We start from the raw sequence: 16,765 nt of genomic DNA on the forward strand, positions 1-16,765 counted from the left end.
CGCGCCGATTCCGGCGTCGGCGACCTGCGCGGCGCTGACGGGCAGGCTGCACGGCCAATCGCCGCGAGGCGCGGCCGGGCCTCCGCCGCTCCAGCCAATGGTGCGCGGCGGGGCGGGGCGGCGGCGGCCGTAGAGCGTCGTGAGGAGCCGCCCTGCCGGGAAGGAGTCGAAGAGGAGTCGGCGGCACAAAATGGCGGCGGCCGCGGCCGGGGCTCTGGGACCGGCGCCCCCCGCGGCAGCGGCCGGTGTTCCGGGCGCGGCGGGCGCAGCTCCCGGGGCGCAAGGGGTGCTGATCGGGGACCGGCTGTACTCCGGGGTGCTCATCACGCTGGAGAACTGCCTCCTGCCCGACGACAAGCTCCGCTTCACGCCGTCCATGTCGAGCGGCCTCGACACCGACACGGAAACCGACCTCCGCGTGGTGGGCTGCGAGCTCATCCAGGCGGCTGGTATCCTGCTCCGCCTGCCGCAGGTGAGGGCGCGGCCGCGGGCCTCGGACGGAGGTAACCGCTGCGCCGGCGCCGGGTCGGCCCTTTGTTGGCGGCCGCACGGGGCCCGGCGCCGACCCCCAGCCCGTCGCTCAGTCCTTCCGTCCCCCCGTTCCCCCGGCTTCCTCCCCTCCCTCCATCACTCTCCCACGTCCTCCTGGCCTCGTCGCCCCGCCGCAGAGCAGGACCCGCTTCCGAGCCCGTTTTTTGGCCTTCCCCTGGTTCCCCCGCCGCTGTCTGGGAGCGGGGCCCAGCTCCATCGCTGCCGCCCTTCCTCCTCCCCCAGTGGGGCCCTGCGGCGGTTGGTCTCCCCGTCACGGGGGCCTGCCTGCGGGACGACACGGGCTCGACCTCCAGGCAGCTGGACACATCAGGAGCCTTTTTAGATGTTCGAAGTGCTTTTGGATTTATTCTTGCACCCAAAGCCATTTGAAGCTATGATTGAGTTCTAAGCTGCACAGCTCTTGAATTATGCTACTGAAAGTGACAAACTCTTTCTCTTCTCCAGGTGGCCATGGCCACGGGGCAGGTGCTGTTCCAGCGGTTCTTTTACACCAAGTCCTTTGTGAAGCATTCCATGGAGGTAAGGGCCTGCGCATCCTAGGGTTTCTTACCCTCTGAGGTGTGTGACACCCAAGCTTGCTCAGTGTTTTGCCCAGGTGCTCTGTATCTCAGTGTGGGGGACTTGCTGTGCTGAGAGACCTGGCTCTCACAAGCAGCCTTTTATTTTTGTGGTACTGTGAATACAACATAAAATGTTTCGCTTTAACCTACTTTGAAGTATGCAGTTCAGTGCTGTTATTTACGTTTATGATGATGTGCTGCTATCTCTACTGCCATAGCACTCCTGAGCCCCTGGAGGCGGTCAGGGTGGGAACAAACCTCTGGATATTGCAATGTTTACATTTCAGCACGTGTCAATGGCCTGTGTTCATCTGGCCTCCAAAATAGAAGAGGCCCCAAGAAGGATACGGGATGTCATCAACGTATTTCATCGCCTTCGACATCTGAGAGAGAAGAAGTGAGTTTTATGTTTTGTTTTTCACTCAGAACTCTCATAAACGTCTTCTTGGTTTCATGGTCATGCCAGCGTTTCTGTAAGAAAACTCGGCGTGTGAGGTTTAAATCTGTGGTCGTGCACTGATGTATTCCCAGGCGTCCAGAACAGGGCCTGACGCTTGGGGCTCTTAGCAGAGATTGTTGAATGAACAAAGGGGCTCCGGTAAGGAAGGGCAGGCATTGTGGCTGCGGCGTTTCCTGGTTCGCCCATGTCAGTTCAGAGCCCTGGTCTCTGGTTTCCTCCTCATCCCTGCTGTGGAGCAGGTACATTCAGCCTCGGCACACTGACATCGGACACAGTTGTTCTGTTGCATGGCTGTCCTGCGTGTGGTAGGATTTGGGGAGCGTCCCTGGCCGCTGCCCGCTGGAGTTCAGTTGATGGTTACTGTGCCCCAGAGCCGTCTGTCTGCAAGCCCAAGGGGGAAGGTGACAGATGAGGTTGCGTAGATTAGTGTTGGGGTCTGGTGATGTCAGCTGATGGGGTAATGTCAACGTCTGCATGGCGCCGGCGCCAGTGTTTTTGTATTAGATTCTCAATTTCCGGTGGTAATCATGAGATTTGAAAGGCTTTGTTTTATTTGACCTTTATGCAAGTCATTTGCTTTGTTTTTGTAGGAAACCTGTGCCTCTACTATTGGATCAAGATTATGTTAATTTAAAGAACCAAATCATAAAGGCGGAAAGACGAGTTCTAAAGGAGCTGGGCTTTTGCGTGCACGTGAAACACCCTCACAAGGTGGGTGCTCAGGGCTGGGGCAGTCTGGTGCCAGTGCTGCTGTGTCCTGTTTTACAGTCACTGCTGAATTTGGCTTCTGAAGGGATTTAGTGTGTCCTGGACTTGGCATTCTAGTCCATGTCTAATCTCACAACGCTTCTTCATTTGTTAGCCTTCTCCTGTTATCCATTAATGATGTTTTTTTTAAGGCTTGTAGAATTGGCATCTTTTAAGCTTGAGCTCTCGAAGATAGTGGTAAATTTGTAAAAATTGACTCTATTGGTATTAATTTTTCTTTTTCAACAGCTCGTTAGTTTCTAAAGTTGGCTTAGTAATAGCCTTTTGCCATCTTGTGGGGGTTTGAAGAATGCTGAGCCCTTTTATTTTGAAATGGACTAAAACAGTTTTGCAGCAACTGTTGATAAACATCTTTGATTTCATTCCCCTCTTATTGGTGGGTTTCCTTACATCTTCCTTCTTACTTGCTTGATTTTTTTGTTGTCATTTCAAATTCTTGGTAAACTTTTCAAGTGCAGCTTTAAATACGTTTCTTCGCTTGCTGGAGGGTTTTCACGTAGTGTCTGTGCGAGTTAGTGATTGGTGCAGAGATGTTTAGGCCAGGCCAGCCTCACTGTGGAAAGGTATCAAAGACGAGCGTGAGGTGTGGCTGAGTGCTGGCTGTGAGAAGTGAGGCCTCCCGCAGCAGGGTGCAGCTCTGTCCTCACGTGCGTGCTGCTGCCCCACTGCCAGAGCAGGGAGCAGGTGCATCAGCAAAAGCTCACCCTCAGCCCGTCCGCTGGGTGCGCGACTGGGAAGCCACTCCTGGAGTCTAGCATGACGCTCTCACTTGCTGCATGGATGGCCAAAGATCGGAATTCTTGGCTCTCAGGATTCTTGGTAATAACTGCCTGACCCGTATCTTCCAGATAATCGTTATGTACCTTCAGGTGTTAGAGTGTGAGCGTAACCAACACCTGGTCCAGACGTCATGGTGAGTTGATTTTCTTTGTTTTTTGAGACCAGCAAGGGCAATGGCAGAATGTGTTGATTTAAGGCCTTGGGCAGTGGGTGGTCTGTCCCATGCCTGTGGTTGTGGGCTCCAGTTGCCTGAAGCGTCCAGTGTTACTGCAGTGTAAATTCCAGTCAGCCTCCCAAAATGTCAGGCACTGGCTTAACGGTAAGGTGGCCGATACCCTCCCCTCCCCTGCCACCACCCTCAGGTCACAGCGGTCAGTGGGCTTCCCTCTGGGGACTGTTGCCTTGGCACATGCAGGGCCTTTCCCCAGGGGAACTGGAGGCGCCAGATGCTAAAGTAGACCAAGTGGTCAAACACCTGCTGTGAAATTGTTTCTAACTGCTTCTCTAGTAAGAGAGTCTGGTGGGAGGGTGAGAAGACTCCAGTTCTGGGGACTGGTGATAATGCCTGCACTAGCTGCGAAGCCCGCAGTGACAGTTAGTGTCGGGGTATGAGGTGGGTTTTCTTCGGTGGAGTTAAGTCTGTAAGGGTCATGTTTTGCTGACTGAATTGTCTGGTGCTATGACGCATTAGTAGAGAACCTGTTTTGACTTTTCTTTTCTGTACTCTTTCAATCAAAGGGTAGCCTCTGAGGGTAAGTGACTAAGACTTCTCCTCTGCTGTCCAAACGCTTTGGTGCAGGGACAGCGGCCGTCACCAGCCGGTCCAAGGCAGGCTCTCCACAGAAGGCTGCTCTAGACAGGTGGTATGCGTACGATAGCATAGTGGTGGCCCACTGCTGCTTGTGGCTCTCTGACGATTGTGCTGCTTGTTAATCCTGTCGTGCTTTGATCATTGTACCCATTAGACCTGATAACTGTCTTGACTTGAATTTTGTCCTTTTAAAACTGTACCTGTAAGATAAAGATGCAGTACCTTTTTCTCAAAACAAAAACAAAAAACTATAGAAGGCTGTAAGAATCAAGGTGTTGAATTGGCTGCTGGGGACTCAGGCTGGCAGTATGAGATTATGTCATTTCTACAAGTCCTAAAGTTGCTCTTTTTAGCAGCTGAGTGTTGAAATATCCTAGTAAAAGGTGTGCATCTTTAAATTATTCCATGGGCACTTTTTAATATTGTAATTTACTTCAAATGTAGCAATAAGTTTATGTTTTAAGAACTTCATTTGTTTCGTTTTGGGGATTTAAAAGTTAACAAATCAATATTATCATCATGCTTGGTGTACTTAAAAATTTTATTAGAGCTAAAAAAATGAATACTGATGGTTTCATGCTTAAATATGTGATCTGTTTACTGGAAAAGTTGTTCTCAAACATAAGTGGTGCTCCCTACAGTCGCTTTTCCATGACTGTTTCTCCACACCTTGAGCTTTCAGAACCAGATGCTGATACAGTCACCTGTAGTCTTTGAGGTCTAGAAATCTCTGAGTGGGTTTGTATGTTACAGTTTCCTGGGTTTAGGGGAAAAGGTATCAGGGTGGGGGGGCTGTATGAGTAAAATGATAATATGCCTTATCTCAGTCTGGATGCAGCCAGGATTGGGATATGTTAGGAGCAGTGAACATATCACCGACACAACTCTTTAATGGAATTAATTCTTTGTTTTTGTAACATTGAAAAAGCTGAAATTTGATTTTAATCTATTAAATCTTAGAGAAATAGAGCTTTAAGGACAATGTTGGAAATGTAGCCAGTTTTAAGATCCTTTAACTTTAAAAAAAAATGCACATGTTTTGTATTTTTATATCTTTAAAGTACAGTAAAGTTTTTTAAAAGTACTGATGTGATAAAACTTAGTATTTGTTGTTTTTGTCTGATTTTATGAATGTTCATTTTAAGACTCCTTGTTGAAATGGGACAGTTTGGAAACGGTTCTTTGATAAGCCTGAGAAGAGGACTTCCTTGGGTGCTGCGCCTTCCTCTGCATGACGCCCCATGCACCGGAGCGCCCCCGAGGGCGCTTTCCCTTCCAAGCGGACTCCCTTCTGGAAGCTGCGACTTGGCCGTCAGGAGGGACAGGCTGTGAGCGCTCCTTGGAGTAAAGGCACCGAAGAGGGGGCTTGTCTGAGGAAGCCTTCCCGGGGCCGCGTGCTCATCCGGCCATTTGAGTTTGCATGTTTCTCTGCACTACGGATTTTGAGCATTTAGATTTCTTTCATCCAGTACATTTTAACCACTGCAGTAGACATATTCTTTCTGAGGCATTGTGCTTTGCATGAGAGCAGACCGAGAGTTGAGGGGGAAAAGTAAAGTTAAAATTGGTTCTCTTTCATAGCAATATGTATTGTCTGACATTCAGCCAGCTTTTTTTAAATTTTTTTTTAATTTTTTATAATGATTTCTCTATCTTCCTGTCTACATTCAGGAAAAGGAGCTAGAATGTTTCTCCATTAACTCTTGAGATTTCCAGGACTGTCTAGCTCTGAGTCCTAGAAATAGACCACTTAGAGGAGTAGTGCCTTTACTAGGTGATGCAGGCGTATATTCTGGCTTGCCAGGGGCGTTGCAATTCTCCCTGTGTTTGGTTTTCAGGAATTACATGAACGACAGCCTCCGCACCGATGTCTTTGTGCGGTTCCAGCCCGAAAGCATTGCCTGCGCCTGCATTTACCTCGCCGCCCGGACACTGGAGGTCAGTGCTTTGCTGCTGGAGAGAGGGTCTCCTCTTTCTCCAGCCCCCAGTACACGTGATTCTTCAGATCACACTCATCTGTGCCAGTAAAAGGATATTTTTTGGTGACCAGCAGGCTGTTTCTCGTTGACTAACTTGTAAACAAACCCTGTTGTTCACAAAAGGAACTGTGATGGCATTGTGTTTGCAGATTCCTTTGCCCAATCGTCCCCACTGGTTTCTTTTGTTCGGAGCAACTGAAGAAGAAATCCAAGAAATCTGCCTGAAAATCCTGCAGCTTTATACTCGGAAAAAGGTTTTACTATGTGTTTTCTCATGACCTGTATATATGTATGTGTTTTACATGTATGTACGTGTTCACGTTCGGTTATTAGCTTCTGTCTCTGAGCGCCTGGTTTCGGCTTTTGCAGGTTGATCTGACACACCTGGAAAGTGAGGTTGAGAAGAGGAAGCGTGCAGCAGAGGGGGTGAGGGCCCAGGCCAGGCTGCTGCCGGGCAGCACACAGGGCCCTGATGGCACCGCAGGGTTCTCGCCTGCCCCCAAGTTGGGTGAGTGTCTCCAGGGCTCATGTGAGTGACCCTCCCGGGACTGCATAGGGGTGCGCCCTTCCTCCGTCAAGATTCCTCCTAAAATGGCATCTCGCTTGTCTGGGGTCGTTGTGGCACTGGCATGCCTGACGGACACTTGGAGCAGCGCTTTGAAGTGAGACTCAGGGCTCCCTAAAGGAGTTTGTTTTTTGTATTTTTATCAGCAAGGTGTATAAATAGGCTTTCTGACCTGTTTGTTTATGGGACATAGCCAATTAACTTGTCCTTCGGTGAAAATTTTATATATGAATTTGGGGCCTGTAGACTGTATCATCAGATCCTGGAGTTGAAGCAACCCAGTCCCTGAGGGGTGAAGGGTTGTTAGACAAATGGCTTTTGGCATCAGAGTAGGAAGTCACTGTTGGTACATTTCTCCACCCGTCCCAGAGGGCAGCATCTTGTTCTGCTCTTGCCTGTTTCTTATTGAAACTATTTTCTGATTATTGGTTTTTAACTTGTACTTGATTCTAGTAGAATCTCCCAAAGAAGGTAAAGGAAATAAGTCCTCCCCACTCTCTGTGAAGAATGCCAAAAGGAAAACAGAAGGCACGAAGAAAGCCAAGGCCGACAGCCCAGTGAACGGGTAAGACAACATGCGTCGCTGCTCTGCTCCTTCATGGGGTCCACGGGCTAGACGGGGTTGTTGATTGTGCTCCTGTCTTCACAGCTTGCCAAAGGGAAGAGAGAGCCGGAGCCGCAGCAGGAGCCGTGAGCAGAGCTGCTCAAGGTCCCAGTCACGGTCTGCCTCTCCCAAGAGGAGGTGCGTGCGCCTGGGGCCTCCCCGGGGCTCCAGGCTGCGGAGGGTGTCGGCCAGTGCTTCCTTCCTGACCCTGAGCAGGCGGCTCGTTTTCTACCCTGAGCTTGCTCTCCTGGAAGCCCCTGGGGGTGGGACCAGGGACCCGGGAGGGGGCTGCTCACCCAAGGCTGGTGGTGTTGTTCTTCACAGGAAAAGCGAAAGTGGCTCGACATCCAGTGGGTCCAAGTCCCAGAGCCGCTCACGGAGCCGGAGCGACTCCCCCCCAAGACAGGTGCACCCTGGCGCTCCCTACAAGAGCTCCAAGGTGAGGGGCTACCGCAAGGCCAAGGACTGCAAGTACACCACGCAGAAGCCTCCCGAGTCTCGGAGCCGGAGCTCGTCCCGTTCACGGAGCCACTCCCGGGAGCGGCCTGACAATTCGGGGAAATATAAGAAAAAGACTCATTACTACAGAGACCAGCGGCGGGAGCGCTCACGGTCCTATGAGCGGACGAGCCATCGCTATGAGCGGGACCACCCTGGGCACAGCCGGCACCGGAGGTGAGGCGCCAGAGGCCCCAGAGTGGCTGCCCCACATCACACCTGCCTTGCTGTGACCAGCCCCTTCTCTGACTCTCTGGACCTTGAAATGAATTTTGAGATGGGGTTGAGGGGACGGCGTGGTGCCCTGTACGCCCACCCGTGGCCCAGCGTGTCTGTGGCCCAGGGCCGAGGCACACCCCTTCCTGGTGCGGGGCCCCCACTCAGTGCGGCTCCGTGGGGACTGGATGGAGACTCCTGTGCACACGTCGCTGTGGGTGTGACTTGGTGCTAGGCAAGCTGTCCCTTCTCCCCCAGGCTGATACTCAATTACGTGAACCACGATGATTTAGAACCTTTGCCTATATTAGGTTGTACTTATGTACATACTCTGCCATGTTAAACAGTATGAGAAGATGGCCTTGCTAGCCGGTCGTTCTCTGTCTACATTGTAAATAGATGTGTTTAATACAAGGTAAAGCTGTATATCAACATGCAGAACTTGAACTCTGTCAGCTTAAAACTTGTGTAGAGAATTCTGATTTTTAAAATGTGAAGGTATTTAGATCTGTGTTGAAAGTCGTATATTTTTATCTGTGCAATGCTGAGTGCAGGTCACCAGCTCCTAAATAGAGAAATTTCCTATATATGCATTTTATGTGATTTAAATAAACGCAATTCTCTCTACTCAGGACATTTGGAGTGTTAAAGGATTTGTAGCTTGCCCTCTTGTGGAGACCAGTGCCGCCCTGCCCCATGCCAGGGCGTCTGTCTTGGCAGCTTGCTGTCTCGTTCTCTTCACTGGGTTCCTTGGAGTGTTGGATTTCATATCAAAACCCTTCTTATACCTTCTCTTCTGCAGAGGGCTTAGAGGGCCCCGAGCCCACCTGCAGGTCAGGGCAAGGGTTTTCTTCTTAGTGGCCTATAGAAGGGAAGGTTTGTAATGGGCTAAACTGATGTGGAAGCCTCCCCGGCACTTGGCAGAGGGGCTGAGCAGACGCGGGCCTGCCCCCTGCACTGCCCCTGCAGAAGTGCCCAGGAACCAGGCGGCTTGGCTGGGCCCTGGTAGGCACCCAGCCACACCAGCACTCCAAATAGCCCTCCCTGCTGTATGTGCAGCCGGCAGGGCTGCCTGAGGGGGCCACCGGTTTGCTGCCAGGATGGGCTTCTCTTCCCCCAGGGAGCACCTGAGCTGGCACCAAGATGTGTACTCGGAACCACAAGCAACCACCTGCACCTGAGAGTGCTGTCCTCGGGCCAGCCCAGGGAGGGTGCTGGCAGGCTGAGCGGCAGCCTTGGCCACCTGACGGCGATTCTGGATGAGAGTGGGCCTCCTGTAGGCTCGTCGTGTGTGTCCCAGCTCCTGGGAATCCTTCCAGAGGAAGCAGCCTGAGGGGGGTATCCAGGGACTCCTGGCCAAGGGGGACAGGGCCGAGAGGGGCCCAGAATTATTGTACCTCTTTTTATCTCACTGGGGCTTCCTCGTATGTGACAAGTCGCTTCTTTCCTGATGCCTTCAAATTCCTGTCTTTGTTTTTGGATTTTATTTAATTTTATTTCACTTTATTTTTAATTTTAAGTTTAATTTTTTGAGGTACTGGGGCTGGGAATTGAACCTGGGACCTCGTCCGTTGGAAGGCAGTGCTCAGCCATTGACCTACTACACCTGTTCTCTTCTCTTTGGATTTTGACTTGTTATAAGATCTGTGAGCGTGCATCCTGCCGGGAGGTTGAGTGTCCTGGATGAAGGCATTCGTGTCTTCCGGGAGATCTGGGAAATGTTTGACCGTTTCTTCAGATCCTTTTTCTGCCCTATTCTCCCTTGTCGGTCGGGGACTCCCATGGTGTGTATGTTGTATGTGTTTAATGGTGTCCCACAGGTCCCTCAGACTCTTCGTTTTTCTTCAGTATTTTTTCCTTCTGTTCTTCACACTGGAAAATCTCAAATATCTTCAAGTTTTCTGATCCTTCTGCCAGTTCAACTCTGCCATTGAATCTTTAGTTTTTCTGAAGTAGCTGATCCCACACGGATCTGCCATCAGACGCTGCATCTGGAGGACGGTCCTCACAGCCTGCCTGGCAGTGGCAAGCTGCACGGGAGCTGGGCTTCCACGTAGTTGGGGCATGAGGGGTGGTAGCTGCTGCCTGGAGGGTGAAATTCACTGATATTTACTGCAGTTTAGCAGCATCTTCAGCTCTTACCTGGGTGCAGCACAGTGTTCCACTACAGAGTTCCAAAATAGCTGATTCTGACAGTTCCTACAGTTCAATACGTTTTGGCGGAGGGACTGGTTCCTGGAGCTTCCTAAGTATGCCATCTTCCATAATCGTATTTTTTTAAAAATTTATATATATTTTTTATTAGAGAAGTTGTGTGCTTACGAAACAATCATGCATAATGTGCAGAATTCCCATACATCACCCCTCCACCAACACCTTGCATTGTTGTGGAACATTTGCTACATTTTACAAAAGAACTTCATCAACATATTACTGCTAGTTATGGTCCATAGCTTACATTTGGCATATTTTTCCATACACCCCTGTTAACACCGTATTAGTATGTACGTCTGTTATTCATGAGAGAACACTTGTACTGTTGACCGCAGTGCACCTCCCGCCACGTAGTTCGCCGTGTTGTTATATAAGCCGGTGCCTCGTGCGATCCGTCCAGGGTACACTCAGTAGCTCTCACTTTCCTCAGAGTTGTACAGTCATTGCCTCAGTAAATTTTTGAATGTTTTCTTAGTCCTGAAGAAAAATTCCCATAACCCTCTTATTATTGACACTTAGCATTGATATAGGACCTTGATACTGATGCAAGAATATTATAGTATTGCCATTAACTCTAGTCATGAGTTACATTGTATTTTCGCGTGCATCACCCTAGTCTTACTACCTTGTAATAGTGACATACGTTTGTTGTAGTTCATAGAAGAACATTTTTTGTATTTAACCACAACACTCATCCACCACTGGGTTCACGGTTACTCAGTCCCTAGATTATTCTCTAGCTTTCTTTCAGTTGACATTTACATCCCTAAACTATACCTTTCAGGCACCATCCCATTCTCAAACCAGCCATACTCACCACAATGTGCCACCACCAACTCTCCATTTCCACACTTATACGGTCAAGCTAATTAAGAATTTTACATACATTAAGCATCTGTACCCCTTCTCAGCCCTCTTCCTAATAACCTACACTCTAGATTTAACTCCATGCGTTTGTTCTTCATATTCAGTTATTAGTGAGACCATACAATATTTGTCCTTTTGTGTCTGACTTATTTCACTCAGCATACTGTCCCCAAGTTTCTTCCATGTTGTCATGTGTCTCAATTTCTTCTTAGAGAAGCATAGTGTTCCATCATATGTATATACCATATTTTGTTCATCCACTCATCAGTTAATGGGCACTTGGATTGTTTCCAACTTTTAGCAATTGTGAATAATTTCTATAGAGGTAAAAAAGAATTTCTCTTAAGGAAGCAAAACACATGTAAGAGAGTGACTGAAAGTATGGGTATGGGAGAAACATTTTTGTTTAACAGTTTTATTGAAGTATAATTGATATAAAATAAACTGCATATACTTAAAAGTATATTTAAAAAGGATGCTGGATTTTGTCAAATGCCTTTTCAGCATCAATCTAGGTGATCATCTTGTATTAGTCAGCCAAAAGGGGTGCTGATGCAAAGTACCAGAAATCTGTTGGCTTTTATAAAGGATAATTATTTAGGATAGAAGCTTACAGTTACAAGGCCCTAAAGAGTCCAACTCAAGGTACAAGAGGTGCTTTCCAATCCAAAATCATTGGCCACATGTTGAAGCAAGATAACGGGTGATGTCTTTGAGTTCAGCCTTCCTTCTTCCTCTTAAGGTTCTGTGATCCCACTTCTGATCTCAGCTGTAGGCTGGCATAAAGCTTGTCTCTCTCCCCAGGGCTCATTTCTTTCCGGACTCAGCTGCTCTGTACTCTTCATAAGGTCGGCTGTAGACTATCAGGCTTAACTCTTCCCAGGGTCTCTGCCTTGTCTATGGAGCTGTCTCTCTTCTGTGTTCTTCTATGTGTACTGCTTCCATGTGAGTCTGTTTGATCAGCCCACCAATGGGGCTGGGACTCAAAGCTGAGTCACATTCTAATTATGTGGTTTAATCTAAGCCCCAATCTTAATTTAATCAGACCATCTCAGCTGAATCTGAAATACAAAGGGTTATCATGCCTAGAGGAACAAACCAGTTTACAAATGTAATCTCTCTTCTTGGAATTCATAAATCATCTCAAACTGCCACACATTTTTTCCGCTTCAATTTATTAATGTGATATATTACATTGGTTGATTTTCTTGTGTTGAAACACCTTTGCATGCCTGGGATAAAACCCACTTGTTCATGATGAATAATCCTTTTAATGTTGGATTTGATTAGCGAATATTTTCCAACACCATCCCCTGCTGCCTGGCTGTGGACTTGCTGTTTGACAGAACTCTGCGTTTTCTTGGATCCTGGCTGAGTGGAGGTAGACATATGGGGAAAAAGGTGAGCATCTTGAGGGCACAGCCTGCTTACTGCTTTGCAGCTGAGTCCACTGAGGGAGGCTAAGCAACTGAAGTGAGGGGGTGCTCACAGGACATGTACACAGACCTTCTGCTTGGAAACCGAGGGCAGCCCCTCTGGAAGGAAGGGTAGAGGCTGACTCTACCACATCTCCCAGAGTGAGTCATTTGCAGGGCTGGGCCTGGATCTGCTTGGCCAGGTTGAGACCTGGCGATGACAGGGCTGGCTACTTCCTGATCAAACTTCCTGGAAGATCGTTCTGCAAAGGCCCTCAGAACAGCCCCTCTCCCTCTCCCACGGGGTGCCCCTGCAAGTTCGGGGGTCCGTGAATCGTGTCCATGCTAGCCAACCTCAGCGAAGACAACTGGGCCTTCCTAGCCTAGCAAGGGTGAAGCGGCGCCTCGGCAGCCACGTACCCTGTGATCAGCATGGGGGTGGGTGTGCTCAGCCAAACTCATTCCTACACGGAGGATGCTTCTGTTTTTCGGACTAAAATTCAGTGCTGAATTTTATTTGGACCGGGGAGAGGAGAGGATGTCAAACTCAAAGGGACTGGTACGGCGGGGGGTGCCAGCCCGAAGCCAGGCACGGGAACCCTGGGCACCTGGGCTCTGCCCCCAACACACCCAGCATCCGCTCAGGGTTAGGCAAGCAAGGGGCGAGCCTTGGTGTTCGAGCCGCATGAGCGAGGCGCTGAGCCCCGCACCGGCTGTGAAGAGAGGGAGGCGGCCGGGGCCGGCAGACGCTCGCTTCCGGCCAGGCTGGGGCTTGCAGCTCTAGCCACTTCCGTCGCCTCGAGGGCGCCACTTCCGTCGCCCCGAGGACGCCACTTCCGTCCGCCTAGGCGTGCCTTGGATCCGCTCAGAAACCGGCTGTCTCGTTGGCCCGGATGTGCGGCGAGTCGGAACCACGCACGCGCTTATGGGAAATGTAGTTTTCCCGCCTCCCGGGAGGAACGAGGCGGAGCTGGCGTGGGGGTCCGGCCTGGCGCGAAGGCGGTGCCCCTTGCCGGAAACCGTTGCTTTCCGGGCGCGGCGGGGCTTCCTGTGGAAGCCGGGCGGGCTCCGTGGGACGCCAGGGGGCGCGGGGTGTCGGAACCACCGGCCGCCGAGCGCGGGGCTGGGGGCCAGTTGGGGGCCCGACCGGAAATACCTGATCCCGGCGTGGAATGGTCGGGTGAGGTGCCGGGGTCTGGCCGGGGAGGCGCGGGGGGAGGAGGCGAGAAGGGCGCGGGTCCCACGGGCGCGTCGCCACCTCCCCGCGTTCTGGGCGTGGGCTTCTCAGAGCTCGAAACAGGCTCAGATACGCCCCTGACCTGCCGAAGCCACGCAGCGTGGCCTGGAGGTCTCGCCGGTGGAGGGAGTGGGCCGTGTTTGAAGGGGTGATGGGATGCGGGAGTCGGAGCAGCGCCGGGGTCCCCAGCCCTGGCCTGCCCAGCGCCCCCGCGTGGCTTCTCAGCGGCCCCGTGTATTGCAGCTGTCCGGAGCACCTGCGGCCGCTCCCACCCACGTGCAATGTTCCTGGCGCGCCTGACTCCTCAGTTGGTCAGAACTGCTTCCCGGACAGGTAAGAGGCCTCGCAGGGGCAGGTGGGCAGGAGTCACACTTGGGTTAGGGACTTGGGGCTCAGCAGCCCAAGTTGCCCGCAGCTGCTGTGCCTCCCCACAGCTGGACGCGGGGTCTGGCCACAGACAACTTGCCCTGTTCTGGGCTTTTGCTGGACTTAGGGACTCAAAGAAGGCAAGCTTCCCTGTGTCACGAAAGGGGAGTCTGGGCCTTGGGACAACAGTTGTTTAGGCTGTGGGGAGCCTGCAGTGTCTTCTGCTCTCCAGGCCAGGCCAGCCTGGGTGGGCAGCTCAGGCCCTGAGTGGGAATCTGCCATCTCTTTTCCTGCAGGCTGCAGTCTGCTCTGGCCTGCCTCGGGGGTTCTGGGCAGCCATGCCAGCAGGCCCCGCTTCAGCACACAGCCAGTGGGCCCCAGTGGGGCTGTCTCGCTCTCTGGCCAGTGGTCCCAGCTGGAGCTTGAGGAGATGCTGGTGCCCAGGAAGATGTCCATTACCCCCCTGGAGAGCTGGCTTACGACCCGCTACCTCCTGCCCAGACTGGCCGCTGGGACCCTGGAGACTGTAGCCCCTTCTGCCCAGCTCTATGAGTGTCCACCCAGCAAGATGGGTGAGGAGGCTGAACAAGGGTATGAGGGGGTCTGGGATACACCCCACGTGCAGTGCAAAAACGTGCTGAAGATCCGCCGGCGGAAGATGAACCACCACAAGTACCGCAAACTGGTCAAGAGAACACGATTCCTGCGGCGGAAGGTCCGGGAAGGGCGGTTGAGACGGAAGCAGGTGAGCAGTGGCCCTCGCCAGCCAGGGTCGGCGGGGACCTGAGAACCCCTGAGGCAGCAGCTCCTTCCTCTGTCCTTGCAGCTCAAGTTCGAGAACGACCTGAAGCGCGTCTGGCTGAAGGCGGGTCTGAAGGAGGCTCCTGCGGGCTGGCAGACGCCCAAGATCTACTTGAGGATCAAATGAGTTTAGATTTGCTCTCTTCTCTATCTCCTTGTTGCTGTGTGGGATCAACGTAATAAACACTGGAGAGCTTAGCTGGCTCGGGCTGGCCTGGCATCTCCTCTCCCTGGGAGGGACAGTTCTGGGCTAGAGGCTTGTCCAGCCTCTGGGGTCCCTGGAAGCCCTTGGGACCCAGGGTGGCCCTTGTCCTTGTCCTGGGGGCAGCCGCATGGGCCCCTGCCCCGTCCTCAAGTGCTGGGCCACAGAGTCTCGCGGCTGGTAGGCGCAGCCCGTGGGATAGCAGTGGGTAGCTCTGCCCTCTGGCTGGTTGGTGCTGGCTTGGTGCTGCGCAGGTGCCCAGAATGCTGCAGGAATACCGGGTGAGGGCTTTGGAGTGCCGAGGCGGCAGTGGTGGAGGGGTGGGGGGTGGCCGGGGGGGTCTCACGAGGGCCCCCTGGAGACAGGCAAAGCCCCAGGCTGGCTGCCGCCCCCCTCCGTGCCACTTCCCAGGCCCTGAGGCAGGTGGTGCTGGGGACTTGAAGGAAAAGCTGGCCCTGAGCGCTTTGGGAGGTTCAGGGCTGGGGCCGGCTGAGGGCGGGGTGTCTGTGAGGGGGACTGGTTCCCAGCTCTGCGCCGTGGTGTGAGCCATAGGCTTGGGTGGCTCCTGGCCACAGTTTTTGGGTCGCCTTTCTTCCCTGGGTCAAGAGGAATTCATTATTCTGGGGGGGGGGGGGCGGGGCTATACTGTGGCCAGAATTGCTGCTCGGGGCACCATTTAGTCCACAGTATCTTTTTTCTGCTCTGTTCCCTGATGTCGCAGTTAAAGGAGCGTGTAATTGGGAGAACAGGGGGCCTCTTTCCTCTGGCAAAAGTCTCTCCCCTGGGGTGAACCAGAGAAGGGGTGGCCCGCGCTGCACCCCACCCCACTCCTGCCTGGGCTGCACGGGGGCTGTGGGCACTTCTCATCGGGTGTCAGGCCTTGCAGGGTGGCGCTGCTTCTAGTCTGGAACAGGTGGCAGTAGCCTCGAGGACCAGGTAGCCCCTCTCCACCAGGGAAGCAGGCACATGGGGGCTGGTGCGGTGGGAGCCGAGCAGGGGGAGCTGCCTGAGGGCGCTGCTGGGTCTCTGGCGTCCTCACTGGGCCGTGGTCTCAGCCAAGGGCAGTGAAGCCCCCCCCCAGGGGTGGAGAGCACATCCTCCCAGGCAAGCCCGAGCCTCTCAGTGCAGACCTGTCGCCACGCTCGGCTGGAGCCCACGGCTGCTGAGCAGCTGCCCCATGTCTCCTCTCAGCTCCTGCCAAGAGGGAGCGCTGCCCGCGGCTCGCCCTGCCCCCTCGGTGGTGGGAGGAGGAAACCGGCTGAGTTTGCTCCACCATCTGGAGGCATCTGGCGAGGACAGTGATGGATGCCCCCCACCCCACCCCCGTCGGGAGCTTGGCGGAGGGAGCAGGAGTTCTGGGCTGTGACCAGCCAGCCAGGCCCAACGCGGGGGCCCAGACGGCTCAAGTGCAGGCCCGGCCTAGCAGGCCGTCAGCTGACCAAGCAGGCACAGGCCCCAGGCCCTGGGCCCCGGCACCCCCACCAGCTGCTCCGAGCAGCCTGGCCCGCTCCTCCCCAGCTTAACGCGGCCCTCGGCCCCGCTGTGGGCGCTTCTGCTTGTCATAGTGGTGGGGTGGGGGTGGGAACCGGCGTCTGGTGGGTGGAGGCCAGGGAGGTGCTGAGCCCCCTGCCAAGTACAGGCCTTGGTGGAGAGCGACACCCAAACATCAGTGGTGCTGCCTGGAGACGTGGTGTGAGGCCTGCAGCCCCAGACGCCGCTGGATGGGCCAGCCCTGGCCTCAGCCCCTGCCTGGTGCCCGCCCCAGGAGGGGACCTCTGGGCCCAGCGCAGCCTTGGAGGCAATTTGAGCTTTATTTTTATCTCTGCAGCCCCTCCCCTCTTCCCAGGCCTCCACCCTGTGGGATCTGCCA

At 53.1% G+C, this 16,765-nt stretch overlaps 2 protein-coding genes across 3 annotated transcripts; both read left to right on the plus strand.

Annotated features, from left to right (window-relative positions):
* The first annotated feature begins 106 nt into the window (after nt 1-106).
* CCNL2 (cyclin L2) lies at nt 107-8,427 on the plus strand. 2 transcript variants are annotated; one of them, XM_004483350.5, is made up of 11 exons: nt 107-472; nt 997-1,071; nt 1,400-1,509; nt 2,163-2,283; nt 3,189-3,253; nt 5,770-5,869; nt 6,060-6,164; nt 6,280-6,418; nt 6,929-7,040; nt 7,125-7,217; nt 7,404-8,427. In XM_004483350.5, the coding sequence occupies exons 1-11, from the start codon at nt 191-193 to the stop codon at nt 7,756-7,758; spliced, it is 1,557 nt and encodes a 518-aa protein (XP_004483407.2). In that variant the 5' UTR covers nt 107-190; the 3' UTR covers nt 7,759-8,427. The 2 variants fall into 2 exon arrangements, with proteins under 2 accessions (XP_004483407.2, XP_004483406.1); XM_004483349.5 differs by having other exon boundaries at nt 6,932-7,040.
* A 4,792-nt stretch (nt 8,428-13,219) lies between these two features.
* AURKAIP1 (aurora kinase A interacting protein 1) lies at nt 13,220-14,891 on the plus strand. Its single transcript, XM_004483352.5, has 4 exons — nt 13,220-13,469; nt 13,770-13,859; nt 14,189-14,637; nt 14,719-14,891. The coding sequence occupies exons 2-4, from the start codon at nt 13,808-13,810 to the stop codon at nt 14,818-14,820; spliced, it is 603 nt and encodes a 200-aa protein (XP_004483409.2). The 5' UTR covers nt 13,220-13,469; nt 13,770-13,807; the 3' UTR covers nt 14,821-14,891.
* Nucleotides 14,892-16,765: the final 1,874 nt, after the last annotated feature.

This window comes from Dasypus novemcinctus, chromosome 9, assembly GCF_030445035.2.
Source record: "Dasypus novemcinctus isolate mDasNov1 chromosome 9, mDasNov1.1.hap2, whole genome shotgun sequence".
Taxonomy (NCBI): domain Eukaryota; kingdom Metazoa; phylum Chordata; class Mammalia; order Cingulata; family Dasypodidae; genus Dasypus; species Dasypus novemcinctus.